The sequence below is a fragment of the Dipodomys merriami genome, unplaced genomic scaffold, assembly GCF_024711535.1.
Source record: "Dipodomys merriami isolate MVZ:Mamm:240054 unplaced genomic scaffold, mDipMer1.0.p SCAF_50, whole genome shotgun sequence".
Lineage (NCBI taxonomy): Eukaryota > Metazoa > Chordata > Mammalia > Rodentia > Heteromyidae > Dipodomys > Dipodomys merriami.
This window is the reverse complement of record NW_027206069.1, coordinates 9,416,388-9,434,889: the sequence shown is the minus strand read 5'-3', so window position 1 is coordinate 9,434,889 and position 18,502 is coordinate 9,416,388. Positions and strand designations below refer to the sequence as shown.

The following is an 18,502-nucleotide window of genomic DNA, read 5'->3' as shown; positions in this document are numbered from 1 at the left end:
TGGGGCCCATCAGATAATCTAAATGCAAAGCTCACTTTAGGGAAAGAGAGAGTGCCAAAACCAAACCAAAACATGACAAGTGCCTAGGTGTAAAGCCTCATCTGCAATCAACAATCTAGTTACTTATACCCAGATGTCTGTTTCACAAAGTTAATCTTTTATTTGAGAATATGTATGATAGATACAGTATCTACGGTAGAAATGGAAGTTACCCACCAACAATGTTGGTCTCACTCAGCTGTACCAACACATAATAGAAGACTACAGTTCAACTAGAAACAAAGGAAAAGGGGGAAAAACCTACTTTGTTTTTTAAGTTCTTCAAGCTGCTCTTCCTTTAGATCTAACTGCTCTGTAAGTCTTGATGCTGAATCCAGTGCAGCATTTGCTTCATCCAAACGTTCCTAAGGGAGAGAAGTTCATTAAAAATTCAGCATGCAAAAACTGTTCTACACCCCATGGGCTAAGAAGACATGTTGCAGCTTACCTAATGAAGCCATATCTCTGTGACCTGGGGCAAGTCTATGCAACTAAAAGTTATCAAAGACAGAACCCTCAGCCTTTCTCAACAAACATTGCCTTTTTAATAAAGAAAATGCTACTAAAAGACAATATGACAAATTTAAAAAAAAAGAATAAGATGTAAAACAAAAAAGATAAGTCAAGAAATATAGCAACAAATGTTCTTGCTCTTTTAAGTATTACAAGTCCAACATACATAAAGCGATGTTTCATTATGACTTTACTGCTTGAATTTTATTTCCCTGACTACTATTGCATTTGAGTATTTTTGTCTGTTGTTACACGACAGCTGGATCTGCTCTTACATGAAAACCTCTTTGTATACTCTGGCAGTTTGTTTCTACTGAGCTGTCTCTCTTGTCAGTTTGTAAGAATGCCTTGTTTCCAGATAAGAACCCTTTGTCATCTACAATAAACAAACACTTTTATCAGATATGCATTTTTCTACTGACTATACTGTTTTTTGCCATTTAAACACCATTGAATGATATATAGTCAAAAATGTCCTACTCTGATTTTATAGCATCGTGAGTTTAATCTGTTAGGATCCTCCGTGCCCCTAAGAATGTACATGTAGTCTTTTAGATCTTACTGCAAGACATTTGTATTTTTATTTTTTTGGTCGGTCGTGGGGCTTGAACTCTGGGCCTGAGTATTGTCCCTCAGCTCTTCAGCTTGAGGCTAGCGCTCTACCACTTGAGCCACAGCACCACTTCTGGTTTTCTGGTGGTTTACTGGAGATAAGAGTTTCACGGACTTTCCTGCCCGGACTGGCTTTGAACCAAGATCCTCAGATCTCAGCTTCCTGAGTAGCTAGGATTACAGGCATGAGCTACTGGCGCCCGGTTAAGACATTTGTATTTTTGCATGAAAATCTTTAAATTTAGTCTTTCTCAGTGGGGATGTTTTTAACAGTTTCTAGCCCACTAAATGTCAAGAGTCTCTCAGTCACAGTAGCGGTCAAAATTATTTCCAGATAGTCAACATGTACTCCCAGCTGAGAATCCTTGCTTTAACACAACTGGAATCCATTTCTGAATATGGTGTACTATCAAGTCCAGTTTTGTTTCCTTCTTTATCAATAGTTGGCCAATATCATTTATTAAACTATCTTTTTTTCTTATTAAGTTAAATTATTTTAGTTTAAGGTACAGTTTTAAATTCTCAGGTATCACGAGCCTTATTTATGGCTCCTTCTATTCACTAATAGACCCAATGTTTCATTCGTTGATAGCTCTATTTAGACATACTATAGACAAGTCCCTCCTCAACACTATTCCTTCTTATAATTTTCTTGGTTATTCTAGATAACTTACCCATTAAAATTTCAGGCCAAAATTTCAGAGTGATAGCTTATAGATGTGTTATCTTGGATAGGCAATAATGTAGACATTGCTAAGAAGATAAGTATAAGTAAGGCACAATGATCTGGGATAATCTGTGGCCTGACTGGACCAGCTGGAAGTTCTTAAAAGAAGAGATTTGCCCTCCCTTACAAAAAGCCAAAAAATTCCTTTTTAGGACAGTAGCTTCTGCCTAGAATCTAGGCTGCTGTGACTTTCCTTCCTGCCTGTGAACAACAGCCTGAGTTCTATCCTGCTTTTGATGTGCCCTTCCCAATTTCACTGTAGATTTGCCTAGCCAGTCTCTGCATCCTATGGTCAATTCCTTGGCTGATAGTTCATGTCTATAATCCTAGCCACTCAGGAAGCTGAGATCTGAAGACTGCAGAAGCCATTCCAGGCAGAAAAGTCCATGAGACTCTTATCTACAATAAAATACTCAGAAAAAGCCAGAAGTGGTGCTGTGGCTAAAGCAGTAGGAACCAGCCTTGAGCAAAAGAAGCTCAGGGACAGAGCCCAGGCCCTGAATTCAAGCCCAAGAACTGGCAAAAAAAAATTCCTTAAACCTCTCACAAGTGTGTGTCTGTATGTATTAGACATATAAATTTATGTATATATGCACACACAGGTTGAGTTCTAACATATACAGAGGGAATGAAATAAAAACATTTCAATAAAAATGTACTATTCAAAATCCACAAAACTAAATTTGAGGTAAAAGAAATTTACTTTCATTTACTTTTTTTTTGTTGGTTGTAGGGCTTGAACTCTGGCCAGAGCGCTGTTCCTCTGCTCTTCAGCTCAAGGCTAATGTTCTACCACTTTGAGCCACAGTGCCACTTCCGGTTTTCTGGTGGTTAATTGGACTTTCCTGGCCCAGGTTGGCTTTGACTGTGATCCTCAGATCTCAGCCTCCTGAATAGCTATGATTATAGGCATGAGCTAACGGTACCTGTCTTCAAATTACTTTTTAAATCTTATAGTTTATAAGATTATTAAAAGGGGCTGGGAAGGTGGCTCAGTGGTAGAGTGCTTGCCTTGCATGCATGAGGCCCTGGGTTCACTTCCTCAACACCACATAAGCAAAAAGAAAAAAGCCGGTAGTGGTGCTGTGACTCAAGTGGTAGAACACTAGCCTTGAGCTGAAGAGCTGAGGGACAGCACCCAGGCCCAGAGTTCAGGCCCCACGACCAGACCCGCCCCCCCCAAAAAAAAGATTATTAAAAATTACAACTATACTAATGGCTGGGCACTGGTGGCTCACGCCTGTAATCCTAGCTTCCCAGGAGACTGAGATTTGAGGATTGTGGTTCAAAGCTAACCTGAGCCAGGAAAGTCCATGAGCCTCTTATCTACAATTAACCACCAGAAAACCGGAAGTGGCACTGTGACTCCAAGTGGTAGAACCTTAGCCTTGAGCTGAAGAGCTGAGGGACAGCACCCAGGCCCAGAGTTCAAGCCCCACAATTGATAAGAAAACAAAACAAAAAAGAAAAACTACACTAATGCTTTTTGAATATCATTTGTATTTTTCTTTTTTTTCTATCATTTGTTTGGTTTTCATTTCATTAGCTTCAGTTTTTACCTTTATTAATTTCAACCTTTTCCTTCTGATTTTTAAACAGTATATTATATTTTAAATTAAAAAAAAACTACTTTAAAAAGATTTGAGCCAGGCACAGTGGCTCATGCCTGTATTCTTGTATACTTGGAAGGATTGTGGTTTGAAGCTAGTCCAGGCAAAAGACTCCATGTCTAACAATAAAACGCTAGGTATGGTTGCACACACCTGTCATCTCAAATATGTGGGAAGCATAAACAGGAGGATTATGGTACAGGTAGAAATGTGAGATCCTATCTGAAAAATAACTAAAGCAAAAAGGTCTAGGGGAAAGGCTCAAGTGGTAGAGCACCCACAGAGCAAGCACAAGGTTTTGAATTTATACCCCAATACTGCCCCTGTCCCCTTAAATAAAAAGATCTGAACTTCAGGCAGTTTCAGAGAAGATATTTTAGAACCAGGGGACACAAGTGAAAGCATGGGAAAATGTATTAATGAACTCTGATGAGTAAGCATAAGTGGTCAATAAGCATATTAAAAGATGCTTGATTACATTAATAATCAGGGAATACTACAAGAAGATATAGTTCTGCTGTGATTGGAATGTGTCCTCTAAAATTCATGAGTTCCAATAAGGGAGGGTCTAATGTTTGAGCAGTGGTAGGAACATGTCCCTGGGGAACAGATAGGAGAGAGGAGAGAAAAAGGAGAGAGAAGAGGGAGAGAGAGAGAGAGGAAAAGCTAGAGAGAGAGAGAGAGAGAGTGTGTGTGTGTGCCAGGCCAGTCCTAAGGCTTGAACTCTAGGCCTGGTCACTATCCCTCAGCTTTCTTGCTCAATGCTAGTGCTCTACCACTTGATCTGTAGTTCCACTTCTGGTTTGTTTGTTTTTTTTTGTCAGTCATGGGGCTTGAACTCTAGGCCTGGGCGTTGTCCCTCAGCTCTTCAGCTCAAGGCTAGTACTCTACCACTTGAGCCACAGTGCCACTTCTGATTTTCTGGTGGTTTATTGGAGCCAAGAGTTTCACGGCTTTTCCTGCCAGGCTGGCTTTGAACTGTGATCCTCAGATCTCAGCCTCCTGAGTATCTAGGATTACAGGCACAAATCACTGCACAAGTCACTGGCACCCAACAGGAGTTAGTTTCTTATAAAAGGACAAGTTCAGCTCCCTCTTGCTGTCTGTCTCTCTCTTCTTGGCCTCTTTTTGCCATTCAGCCAAGTAATGATGCAGCAATAAGGCCTTCTTGCTGTCTATCATGGGCTTCGAAGCCCCCAAAACTATTAAAACATTTTATTTAATTATTTATATTATCCAGTCTGTGATATTCTATAAAAAGCAGCATAAAACAGACTAATAAGCCTTCTTAGTGGTAAAAGTTTGGCAAAAACTTTAAAAATTTGAGCTGAGAGTAGTGATGCACACTTGTAATCCTACCTACCTAGAGGGCAGAGGTAGGAAGATCTCAAGTTCAAGACTAGCCCAGGCAAAGTTAGTAAAACTATCTCAAAACCAAAGTACAAACAAAATACTTGAGGGCAAGGCTCAAATGTTAAGAGTGTTGGCCTACTATGTGCAAAGTACAGATAATGATGATGATGTTAACTATCAAAGCATAAAGTGTTGACAGGATGCATTGCTGGTAGGAGTAAATTAGTACAACTGTATTAGAAAAAACTTTGCCATCTTCCAATAAATATCCTTTCAAATGCCCTTTCATACCATATTTGTTATGCCTACTCTAAATTTCCACTCAGCTAAGGAGAATCTGAGTGTTTTATTCATAGTTACATTTAGCAGGCTGGACAGAGTCACCACTCTCACAATATTCACTAAATGAATGCTCCCTAAGATTATTGCCAAGACAAAATCCTAACAGCAGTCGTATCATGAATAACACAATTTATAACAGAAAACTGTTTTGGCCTACCTGCAATGATAACACTTTTCCTTCCAGATTTTCTGCCTTTTTTTTCCATTCTGTTATAAGCTGTTTTTGCTTTTCTAATTCAGCAGAATACATAGCTTTTTCCTCTAATGAGAAAGGAAAGTTATGTTAGTATTTTACAATTGTATGATAAAACTCTAATTACAAACTACTTAAGAAAAGAGGTGCCAATGGCTCACGCTTGTAATCCAAGCTACTCTGGAGGCTGAGAACTGAGGATTGAGGTTCTAAGCCAGCCCAGGCAGGAAAGCCTGTGAGACTATTTCCAATTAACTACCAAAAAAGCCAGAAGTGAAGCCGTGGCTCAAGTGGTAGAGTATTAGCCTTAAAAAAGCTCAGGGATGGTGCCCAGAACAGCATAAAAAACAAACAAAACAAAACAGCCGGGAGCCGGTGGCTCACACCTGTAATCCTAGCTACTCAGGAGGCTGAGATCTGAGGATCGCAGTTCAAAGCCAGCCCAGGCAGGAAAGTCCGTGAGACTCATCTCCAATAAACCACTAGAAAACCAGAAGTGGCACTGTGGCTCACTCGGTAGAGCGCCTGCCTTGAGCTGAAGAGCACAGGGACAGCGCCCAAGCCCAGAGTTCAAGCCCCATGACCAACAAAGAACCCCAAAAAAACAAAAAACAAAAAAACTCAAAAAACAAAAAACACTGAATAGCATAAGGCCCCAATACTGGCACATAATAAAACAAAATATGTTACCAGGTGCCAGTGGCTCACGCCTGTAATCCTAGCTACTCAGGAGGCTGAGATCTGAGGATCACAGTTCAAAGCCAGCCCAGGCAGGAAAGTCCATGAGACTCATCTCCAGTAAACTAGTAGTTTACAGGAGTGGTAGAGCTCTCGCCTTGAGCTGAAGAGTGCAGGAACAGCGCCCAAGCCCAGAGTTCAAGCCCTATGACCAAAAGAACCCAACAACAACCAAAACAAACAAACAAAAACCCAAAATATGCCTAAAACAGTTCAAATGGTTCAACAAGAAAAACAAAGCATATATTGCTTTAGTGATCATGTTAAGTGGAACAAAAGTAATGAGGTCAGTATTTCCTCTGCCTAGGCCCTTCTCCATCTTATCTACCTTGGAGATTCTTTTCTCCCTTTATAACTCTATTCAAACAGTTCCTCTTTAGCAATGCTCTCTATAGCCTCAATCCAACTTTGTATACATACCTGTTCTAGTAATTGCATTATAAAGCAGACCTAAAGAATTCTTGTGTTGGGGCTGGGAAGGTGGCTTAGTGGTAGAGCACTTGCCTTGCATGCCTGAGGCCCTGAGTTCAATTCCTCAGCACCACATAAGCAAAAGAGAAAAAAAGCCGGAAGTGGTGCTGTGGCTCAAGTGGTAGAGCGCTGGCCTTGAGCTGAAGAGCTGAGGGACAGCGCCCAGGCCCAGAGTTCAGGCCCCATAACCGGACCCCACCCCAAAAAAAAAAAAAAAGAATTCTTGTGTTTAAAATCCAGGTTAGGCTATGGCTCATGCCTGTAATCCTAGCTACTCAGGACGCTGAGAGCTGAAGATCACAAAGCCAGTTCAGGCAGAACAGTCCCTTATCTCCAATTAACCACCAAAAGGCTCAAGTCGTAACAAGCCAAACTTGAATGACAAAGATGAGACAGGTAGGCCCTGAGTTCAATCCCAAGTAACAGCACTAAATAATAATAAATAAATTCAAGGAGCTACAGGTGGGGTTTAAGCAGTAGAACACCAGACTGTGAGCAAAAGCATCAGACTCTGAGTTCAATTTCTAGTCCTGGAGAAAAAAAAAATCAATTCAGATGTGGTGGTTCATGCTGTCCAGCTACTCAGGAGGTGAAGGTCAGAAGTTTGAAGATCACAGTTTGAGGCCAGTATATGTGTGGGGAAATATACAAAAACCCCATTATGGTCAGTAAGTCAGGTATGACAGTATATGAGGGAAGCCTAGGTAAGAGGACTACAGTCTGAGACTGGCCCCAGACAAAAATGTGCAATCCTATTGAAAAAATAACCCATCAAAAAGCATCGGGGTATGGCATACATGCTCAAGTGCCTGCCTAGCAAGTGCAAGGCCCTGTTTTCTATGTATACATCGCTCTCTTCTTTGTATTCTCTTATCATACAATCATCCTTCTTCATGTTACCTTTATAATTCCTCAACTTTCACAACTAGTTATAAGATACTAAAACTTTTAGGTACTAAATGTATTTTATATTTGAGTTTCACTTGTAAAAGGAGCCTAGATTAACTGATAGCTATTAACCTCTCTCCCTTCAATAAGAAACCTATATCTAGTCTAAATTAACATATATGGAAAAATCACCACTAATTACAATTTTCTTTCACTGAAAAATCAGCCATACAACTTACCTTGTTGGAAGTGTTCTAGGACCATCTGCAGATTGGCTAATGATGTAGCATACTGCTTTACTTGTTCCCGAGAGACAGAAAGCTGCAACGCAGTTTCATCTCTTTGCTTAGAGACCATGTTCAACTGTTCTTGCAAGGATTCTACCTGCACATTGGCCTGATGACTTCAAAAAAAGAGAGTAAGATCAAATTGCTGCTATCTATTTAGCTATTTTAACAAGAAGAAACATGTTCCCTACATCTTAAAGCCCTAAATTCAAAAATCAAAGTATTTATGTATTTTAACAAGATAAAGCATCTTTTCATATTTAAATAACTTTAAATGTTTACTTTGATCAATATAACTCTACTAATTTTACCATTTAACCATTTTTAAGTATAGTATTGAGAGGTACTAAGTATACTCACACTGCTATGTAATCATTCCCCCTATCTATCTACCTAGACAGTTTTCCTCTTCCCAAACTGAAACACTATAGCTATGATATAGTAACTTCCCTTTCTTTCTCATATCCATCGATTTGTCTCTATGAATTTCACCTTCACTACAGTTTACTGCATTAAATTCAAGTTAGATTTCAGACAAGCTCAAAGAGTTCCTCTGATTTTGTTCTCTTTTCTTCTGTTAATCACCATTCTGTCCAAGTGACTTTGAAAAAATGACAGTCCTTTTAAGTCTAAGAAGTATCCTATACAACAAATATCAACAAAAGAGTAATTTTTTTCCACAAATAGCTTATACCTTTTGTGTTTCTGGTATAAATACAATTATCATAAGATAATTATCATAAGATCTTTTCAACTCATTTTGTTAGCTTTTAATCTAACCAAGAATGGATTCTGAATCTCCACTGCTTTTGACACTTGTGGTTATGGTAAATTCCCAAACTCCCAAAGGCTATCCTACTAACTACCCTAATTAATCACCTTTCACTAACATCTTTCTGCCTACCTTAGGTAGACTAAATCCTACTCTTGCCCCACCTAAGGACCCAGAGGTCTCTAAGAGACTTATTTATACAGCACGTATCCAGGTGTCATTAGAATAATGTGTCCCAATGTGCAATTACATTCAAATTATTGCAATGATCTTCATGGGATCTGATATCCAGCTAAATTCTTTCAGAGCAGCCACTGAAACTTATTAAGAGCAACTCATTATGAAGACACTTTACCTAATAGCACCCTCTAGTGGAAAGAGCTGTGTTGATGAGACTTGAATTCTGTCTCCAAATGTCCCTGGATTTTGTTCCACTGTTAAGTTAGCAAATCAAAACATGAATTTAAGAACAATATGAGTTTTTTTTAAGAGTTAATAATAAGCCGGGCAATGGTGTCTCACGCCTGTAATCCTAGCTACTCAGAAGGCTGAGATATGAGGATCACAGTTCACAGTCAACCTGGGCAGTAAAGTCCATGAGACTCTTTATCTCCAATAAAAAAGCAGAAAACCAGAAATGGCACTGTGGCTCTAGTGGTAGAGTGCTAGCCTTGAGCTGAAGAGCTCAGGGACAGTGCCTAGATCCAGAGTTCAAGCCCCACGACTGACCAAAATAAAAAAAAAAAAAGAATTAATAATAATATACTTTATTTGTAACTTACAAACAACGCTGCCTTCTACACTAGCCTTTTTTTTTCCCCCACCAGTCCTGGGGCTTGAATTCAGGGCCTGGGCATTATCCCTGAGCTTTCTTTTGCCTAAGGCTAGCACTCTACCACCTGAAACACAGTGTTACTTCTGGCTTTTCTGTTTATGTGGTACTGAGGAACTGAATCCAGGGCTTCATGTATGCCAAACAACCACTCTACCACTAAGCCACATTCCCAGCCCCAACTCTGCCTTCTAATAGTTAACCCATCATTGATAATCGTTTTCCTTAGTTAATGAGATAGGTTAAGTATCTATGAACACTTGATAGGTCTAAAAAGGGGAAAAAATAAGCCCTGATTTAAAATGACACTTGAGGCTGGGAAGGTGGCTCAGTGGTAGAGTGCTTGCCTTGCATACATAAGGCCCTGGGTAGATTCCTCAGAGTTAAAGAGATAAATAGCTGAGGTACAGTGCTCAGGCCTAGAGTTCAGGCCCCATGAAAAAAAAAAAAAGAAAAAAAGACACTAGAACCATACACAGATAAAGGAGACAAAGAAGCCCTAACTACAAATAATCTTTCTCTGTTACATTATTATTCTGTTCCAAGCTGGTTGTTCTTCTAGATGCTTTCTTTCCAAGGCTGCAGTAACATATCGAAAACAATGCTTCTTTTAACTCATAGATTCTCTGAAGCTCTGTCATGGCATTCTATGGCATTTCATTGAATCTGAGGTTGCTTTTCCATGGGGTTGATTGGTAGACCATGAAATTGATGTCTGCCTTCAAGCAGTCAGTACTTGTCCTATATTCTTGCAAGCCACCATGTGTTTGGAGTTGTAAATGTGCTTTTTAATAGCCCATTCCCAGATGGATGCCGAAACCACAACCTGGCCATTTCGATGCTCAACAACCCCTTCTACCTGATTCTGAGTCCTTATAACATATCCTGTGCCAGAACTCTGAGGAGGGCCACACAGTCCTCCAACCTCATTCTTTCTGGCTACTGCCAAGAGCTCCATATTTGGAAGGTTCCTGTTGGTGAACTCTGGGGTGACAGCTTCATTTTCCAAAGGCTGCTCTGTGGGGTTCACCACCAGCATGGAGTTGGAGAGGGTGGTGAACCCCAACTCTAGAGCATTGGAGAGCATCATCTCCCTTTCTTCAGAGCTGTCATGCAGCTAGGTGTCCATGATAATACTGGCTCTGGAAAAAAGCCCAAAATATGAGTTCTGCACTCAAAAAGTTAATACAAGCCAGGCACTGGTGGTTCAAACCTGTAATCCAAGCTACTCAGAAGGCTGAGATCTGAGGACTGCAGTTTGAAGCCAGCCCAGGCAGCAAAAAGTCCAGAAGACTCATATCATCAATTAACCACCAGAAAATTGGATATGGCATAGTAGCTCAAGTGGTAGAATGTTATCCTTGAGCAAAAAAAGAGGTCAGGGACAGCGCCTAGGCCCAGAGTTTAAGGCCCGCAACCAACCAAACAACCAACCAAAAAAAAAAAAAAAAAGGTTAATACTAGATGCTCCTTTCTTAAGCAAGGGCTCAAAAAAGCAAAATCTAGCTTATTGATTTGGTGTAAACTATTCACTGAATGTTAATTAAACTTTATATAATCTATATGTAATCTATTTATCTATATATATTTATATATTGGAAGGGTACACAATGACATCATTCGTACTCCCATGAAAACTTAAAATTTATTGGAAACACAGTATGCAACAAGTCAGTAATTATTTGTTATTTAGACTAAAACATAAGATGCCCTATCCAAGACCCCAAGTGTTATCCAAGTTCAAAAGAAAGACATCCCAACAGGGTTTAGTTTTGGATATAAGGGATATGAGAAGTAGAGTTCTAAGTGAAGAAAACAGAGTCGGGCATTGGTGGCTCAAGCCTGTAATACTAGCTACTCAGGAGGCTGAGATCTGGGGGTCATGGTTCAAAGCCAGCCCAGGCAATAAAACCACCAGAAAATGGAAGTGGCACTGTGGCTCAAGGGTAGACCACTAACCTTGAGCTGAAGAGCTGAGGGACAGCGCCAGACACAGAGTTCAAGCCCCATGACCAAAAACAACAAAACAAAGAGAAAATCTGAAGAATGAGTAGGAGTTACAGAAAAACAGGTGCACTTTTCAGGCAGAACAACATGAAAAGAAAAATTAGAAAAATAAAGAGAAATAAAGTAGCTCTGAGGAGCTGAGTAATAAGGTTGGGCTAGATGTAGATGATAGTTATGAAGTAAAGATAAGGTAGGTAGCTTAATGGAAGAATTTATTTTTATTTATTTTTTGTTGGTCGTGGGACTTGAACTCTGGGCTTGGCACTGTCCCTCAGCTCTTCAGCTCAAGGCTAGCGCTCTACCGCTTGAGTCACAGCGCCACTTCCGGATTTCTAGTGCTTTATTGGAGATAAGAGTCTCATGGAGGGGCTGGGAAGGTGGCTCAGTGGTAGAGTGCTTGCCTTGCATGCATGAGGCCCTGGGTTCGATTCCTCAGCACCACATAAGCAAAAAAAAAAAAAAGCTGGAAGTGGCGCTGTGGCTCAAGTGGTAGAGCGCTAGCCATGAGCTGAAGAGCTGAGGGAGAGCGCCCAGGCCCAGAGTTCAGGCCTCACGACTAGACACCCCCCCCCCCAAAAAAAAAAAAGAGTCTCATGGACTTTCCTGCCTGGGCTGGCTTTGAACTGGAATCCTCAGATCTTAGCCTCCTGAGCAGTTAGGATTACAGGTGTGAGCCACCAGCACCCAGCTAATGGAAGACATTTTTTTCTGAAGAAAGGAATTACTAGATTATAACCCTACTTAATAAAATGTTATTCTGAGCCAAAGCAGTTTAGGCAAAAAAGCAATATTGGTGGTAGCACAATCCAAACCTCAAACTCTACTATAGAGCTATAATAACAAAAACATCTTGGAACTGGCAGAAAAACAGGCTGGAATATCAATGGAACAGACTAGAAGACCCAGAAATAGTTATATACTTACAGTATCTGATATTTGACAAGGGAATAAAAAATATACAGTGGAAAAAAGACAGCCACTTCAATAATTGGTATTGGAAAAATTGGGCAAAACTAAAATTGGATCCCTATTTTACACCATACACAAGTCAAAGTGGATCAAATATTTCAATGTAAGGCCTGAAACTTTGAAACTACTGCAAGATGGAGTAGGAGAAACATCAGAACTTACAGGCATAGGCAGGAACTTTTTAAAGAGTCCTAGGAGTACAGCAAATAGGAGAGATACTTTCCAAATGGGATTACATCAAAATAAAGTATCAGGGGCTGGGAATGTGGCTTAGTGGTACAGTGATTCCCTAACATAAAGTCCTGGGTTCAATTCCTCAGTACCACATGAACAGAAAGAGCCAGAAGTAGGATTGTGTCTCAAGTGGTAGAGTGCTAGCCTTGAGCAAAAGAAGCTCAGTGACAGTGCCTGGGGCCTTGAGTTCAAACCTCAGGACTGGGAACAAAAAATAAAAATAAATAAAAATAAAAAGTTTCTGTACAACAAAGGACATAGTTACTAAACTAGAAAGACAGCCAACAGAATGGAAGAGCATCTTTATCAGCAAAATATCTGACAAAGAAAGTACCCCTCCAAAAATAAACCAACAACTAATAAATCAATTAATAAAAGAGAAAAGAAGCTAAAGAGAGACATCTCAGAAAAGGAGGAAAAAATGGCAAATAAACATATGAGGAAACAGTTAACATCCCTGGCCATAAAGGAAACTTGTGATTTTCCTGAAATAAAAAGTATAATATTTTTCTAATAAGGATAAGGTGGTAGGTAACCAAAACTAAGTCATGAGTCAAGACTATTAAAAAAAGCAGAATTAAAAAAAACCAAAATGCAAGGATAAATGAAATCACATTTCATGTACTGTATAACTAAAGTAAGCTTAAAAGGATCAACATTTGATGTTGAGTGAAATAATAATTAAAAGACTATATAGGGGCTGGGAAGGTGGCTCAGTGGTAGAGTGCTTGTCTTGCATGCATGAAGCCCTGGGTTTGATTCTTCAGCACCACATAAGCAGAAAAAACAGGAAGTGGTGTTGTGGCTCAAGTGGTAGAGTGCTAGCCTTGAGCTGAAGAACTGAGGGGCAGGGCCCAGGCCCAGAGTTCAGGCCCCATGACCAACAAAAAAATTTTTAAATAAATTTAAAATAATAATAAAAAAGAATATATACAGAGACCTGGTTGCTAAAAAGTTCTAGAAATCAATAGTCATTCTCCATGCTGACCCAGGTCTTCACCCTGTATTGGTGCACTGTACTCTCCTATTCTAATACCCATAGCCAACTCAACCTTCAATCACTTGATGGAAAATAAAAACACATAAATTAGTTCTCTGGTGACTGGATAGAATTAACTAATCAGCCACTTGTCATTTTCCCACAAAACGACAATTGCAATTATCTAGGTGGTTGAGAGAAAGAGAATCTGAATGCCAGATCTGCTTAAGATTAGAAATATGTGTGACCCCCTCTACACACACTGTGTACCTGACCTGGGGCAACTTTTATGTCTCTTTGCCTTCAGTTTCCTCAACTATAAAACTAAGATTAATTTCATGAAAATGAACTAATATATGAAAATACTTACTGAGGCTTATACTCAAATGCTCAAGTGAAGTTAATGCAGAAAAGAAGAATCAAAAAGTTACCTTGCGTTTTCCATTGCATTAGAAGATGAGACTAGCTTTTCCTCCAAGGCTGTGACCTTCTTTCTTAGTTTAACCTCTCTATCTTCTGCAGCCAAAGCTTCCCGGGTATAAGAATCTTCTGATTCTAAAAGATGATTACGTAATCTCTGTAGCTCCTGGTTTAATCTTAATTCTTTGTCTCGCAAGTGTTGAACCTAGGTAGAGGCCACTGTTTTATTTTTCTTACTAATAATGCTCCACCTTCTATCCCCAACAAACTACTTTGTTATCAAATGTTTTCACACTATTGAAGTCTACAAATGGCATGCTAATACCTCATATTGCCAGAATGTACCTATGCTGGGAAAAATTCCCCTGAGATCATCTGCAATATCCACCTGGAAGCTCTGCTTTGTAAAACCTCATTTGTTGGTGACATGAAAAACAGAACTATACAAAAGTACTGGCCCCTCTGTATGTCACACTTTTTGTCATACTCTCTGGGTGACAATTTTTTCTTATATCCAAGATATGCTGTTTTTCACTTTTTAAAACTAAATAAAATACACCAGAGAAATAAAAATTCTACCACAGCACACTGAAAGAAGGAATCAAGAGATACATTCAATTTTAAACTGACAATGATTAATACATTGGTTCACACATTGCTCCTTTAAAGTGAAAGCATACCTCATTCTGGAGGGTGCTGTTTTCCATCTGCTTCTGCTTCAGGGCCAATGTGACTTGGTCTCTCTCCTGCTGAAATGTAACTGTCTTCTCCTGCATTGATTTCACTGTATTTAAAAGCTGATTTAACTCTCCAGTCTTGCCCTTTGGAAAGAAATTACTTTAGCTTTTAAGAAAAATATATTTTAAAGAGGCATTTTCTTCACTAAATAAATTTAGATTATAGTTTAACTATCTCAAAGTCAACTAAAACAAGAGAAATCTGAGAAACTGTCTAGAGGAAAGGACATAAGACATTCAATATAATGTGGTATCTTACATGGCATCTTGGAATAGGAAAAGGACATTTTTGATAAAAAACTAAAAAAAAGTATGAACTTTAGGTTCATTCGTCAAGACTGGTTCATTAGCTGTAACAAATGTACCATATAATGTAAGATGTTAACAGTAAGGAACCTATTGCTAACAATGTAAGGAAGAACTCTCCATTATCTCAATTTTTCTGCACAGCTACAATTGTTCTAGAAGAAAAAGTTTACTGGAAATATTTTTCTTTTCTTTTTTTGTTTTTGTGCCAGTCCCAGGGTTTGAACTCAAGTGTGTGGACGCTGTCCCTAAGTTTCTTTTGCTTAAGGCTAGTACTTTACCATTTGAGCTCTTTTTAGTGACTTTTCTGCTTGGGCTGGCTTTGAACTGTAATCTTCATATCTCAGCCTCTTGAGTAGCTAGGATTACAGGCATGAGCCACTAGTGCCCAGTTGAAAATGTTTTTACAAGGAGTTTAATAATAATAAAAAGGAACTCAAGAGGCAAAAATGTCTCCAAATTTACTCTGTAGAACAAATGATCCACAAACCCAAAACACCAATGAAATTTGTTTGTTACAGTTTGTATGTAATATGTGTCTCCTTAACAGGCACATACAACTGTCAGAGAAAGTAAGTGTCAACTGACTGGCAAAAGACAGAAAACATTTCACATGCATTTTGGTAACAATAAATGAAAGCAACTCTGGGATGTTATTTTGCTAAATAATAATAAAAATGTATTTCCTGAATGAGTTCCATATAAGTACAATAAATATATTAATAACAGCAGAAAAAAAGTTAGCCCTTCACGGCAAAGTAAGGCCATGAATTTTGGACAAGAGTGGAATTCTGAAAAGCTTAAGAAACTGGTAGACTACTCACAATTAATTCTTTTTTTTTTTTTTTTTTTTGTCGGTCGTGGGGCTTGAACTCTGGGCCTGGGCGCTGTCTCTCAGCTCTCCAGCTCAAGGCGAGCGCTCTACCACTTGAGCTACAGCGCCACTTCCGGTTTTCTGGTGGTTTATTGGAGATAGGAGTCTCACGGTCTTTCCTGCCCGGGCTGGCTTTGAACCGCGATCCTCAGATCTCAGCCTCCTGAGTAGCTAGGATTACAGGCGTGAGCCACCAGCGCCCGGCTTCACAATTAATTCTTGATACAATTTTAAATATGCACAGCAAAGAAATCTATAGTGCTACCTTAAGTTTTCGTTTGGGTTTTTTTTTTTTAACTGTATTTTTTTTGTCTTTTCTTTTTTGGTACTGGGGATCGAACCCAGGACGTTGCACTTGCTAGGCAAGTGCTTTGCCACTGAGCTACATCCCAGCCCTACCTTAAGTTTTCATGTGAACTTTTGTTTCTTAAAAAAAAAAACTGTGCCTGGTGAAAAGGTTTGCACTTGTAATCCCAATTATTCAGGGAGCTGAAGCAGGAGGAGCACATGGGCATTCAGGGTCAGCCTAACTAACACACCCATTCTTTAAAAACAGGAAAAGCCACACTCTGGTGACTCATGCCTAATGATCCTAGCCATTCAGGAGGCTGAGTCCTGAGGATCATTGTTGGAAGCCAACCAGAGCAGAAAAATCCATAAGCCTCCATCTGCAATTAATCAGTAAAATGCTGGACTAGAGGTACAGAACAGTACCATTAAAGCTAAGAAGTTATCTCTGACGGATTGAACTCTTCAACATTGACAATATCTATTTAATCAGCAGGTGGGGGGGAGCGGGGAGGTTTGGGTGGGGGGAGGGGGAGGATGGGAAGGGGAAACAAAGGAGGAGGCTACAATGCTTGATAAGAAATGTACTCATTATCTTGCCCATGTAATTGTAACCCCTCAGTACAGTATTTTCACAATAAAAAATAATAAAAAGAAAAAAGAAAAAAAATCTATTTAATCAAATAAAGACAGAATTTAACTGAGTCAAAATCATATTGCATCTTGTATTATCTTTAAGAAGCAGTCACTGAACATTCTATTGTTTTATAATCTCTTTTCTAAATTTCTATTACTAAAAGTAGTATAAAGTATTGTTAGAATCTACTATGTTTAAAGTATTGCTCATACTTAATACTTTTCAAACTTTGGGTTGTGACTACCTGATTCATTTAAGCCAGCTTAATGGATTTTCTTTATTATTATTATTATTATTATTATTATTATTTGTCAGTTGTGGGGCCTGAACTCTGGACCCAGGCACTGTCCCTGAGCCCTTCAGCTCAAGGTGAATGCTCTATCACTTGAACTACAGTGCCACTTCCGGTTTTCTGGTGGTTTTATTGGATATAAGAGTCTCATGGACTTTCCTTCCCAGGCCAGCTTTAACTGGGGCCTCCAGAGTAGATAGGATTACAGGTGTGAGCCACCAGCACCCGGCCACTCTACCAATTTGAGCCACACTCCTCCACCCTTTTTTGATTTTGTTTATTTTTCAGATAGAGTCACATGCCTTTACCCCCACCCCACCTCCCTCCATCCCCAGGGCCAGCTTCAGACCTCCTTCTTCCTACCTCTGCCTCACATGGAGCTGGGATTACAGGCATACCCCATCATTCCTCCCAGAGTTTCTACAGCACAAAACCTTTTTCATGTCCCACTCAGCTACATAGAACAAGATATTCTGTGTACAAATACAGTTAGAACAAAGCACTTGAGCCTTTTAAATGCAAGTTGGAAATAATAGGTAACATTTCAATTTAAAAGAAAAAAAAAAGATGGTGTGGCCACATGCTGGCAAGCTCAAAATCCTCAGAAGCTTTTGAGTCTTTGGCTGTTGGGATGTTCACAGATATATTCTTTTTGTTTAGAAGTTTAATCTGCAGCTCTCTTTCTTCTAGTCCTTTTAACTAATTTTTCAGTTTCTGCTTTAGATAAATCATGCTTTTCACTTCCGTTTTCTTTGTTTGTTTTTTTTTGGGGGGGTCTGGTTGTGGGGCCTGAACTCTGGGCCTGGGCGCTGTCCCTCAGCTCTTCAGCTCAAGGCTAGCACTCTACCACTTGAGCCACAGCGCCACTTCCGGCTTTTTTCTTTTTGCTTATGTGGTGCTGAGGAATCGAACCCAGGGCCTTATGCATGCAAGGCAAGCGCTCTACCACTGAGCCACCTTCCCAGCCCTCACTTCCATTTTCTATATTACGGCTTTGAATTTTCCTTTTTTGAAAAATATCAGAATTCTCTGTTTGTATGTCTTTCTTCATGCAACTGAGCTTTTATTTGTTCAATTGTTTTGTGTAAATTCTTAATTTCCTCATCTTTCTCTAAACAAAGTGTAATGTTCATTTGTTCATGCTGGTATTTAAACTCATCCATTTCCTTCTTCTGTTTCTGTAAAGACTGAGGAATCGAACCCAGGGCCTCATGCATGCAAGGCAAGCACTCTACCACTGAGCCACCTCTTTTTTATAAAGAGCATCATCACATATATTAAGAGTAATTCCTGGTTACTGAAACTTACGTTTCCCTCTCTTTCTGTCACACACACACACACACACACACACACACACACACACACACACACACACACACACA

At 39.5% G+C, this 18,502-nt stretch overlaps 1 protein-coding gene across 5 annotated transcripts in view; it reads right to left on the bottom strand.

Annotated features, from left to right (window-relative positions):
• LOC138810504 (thyroid receptor-interacting protein 11-like) overlaps positions 1–18,502 on the bottom strand; it is an 82,026-nt gene that overhangs the window by 23,705 nt on the left and 39,819 nt on the right. For all 5 annotated transcript variants that reach the window (XR_011367145.1, XR_011367146.1, XM_069997702.1 and 2 more), the window contains exons 12-16: positions 14,667–14,807; positions 13,998–14,191; positions 7,726–7,889; positions 5,354–5,457; positions 305–404 (exon numbers count right to left, since the gene is read on the bottom strand). Coding sequence is in view for 3 of the 5 variants with exons in the window: in XM_069997702.1 (XP_069853803.1) it covers positions 305–404; positions 5,354–5,457; positions 7,726–7,889; positions 13,998–14,191; positions 14,667–14,807 (703 nt within the window). In the remaining 2 variants the exon portion in view is untranslated. The remainder of the gene's footprint in view (positions 1–304; positions 405–5,353; positions 5,458–7,725; positions 7,890–13,997; positions 14,192–14,666; positions 14,808–18,502) is intronic.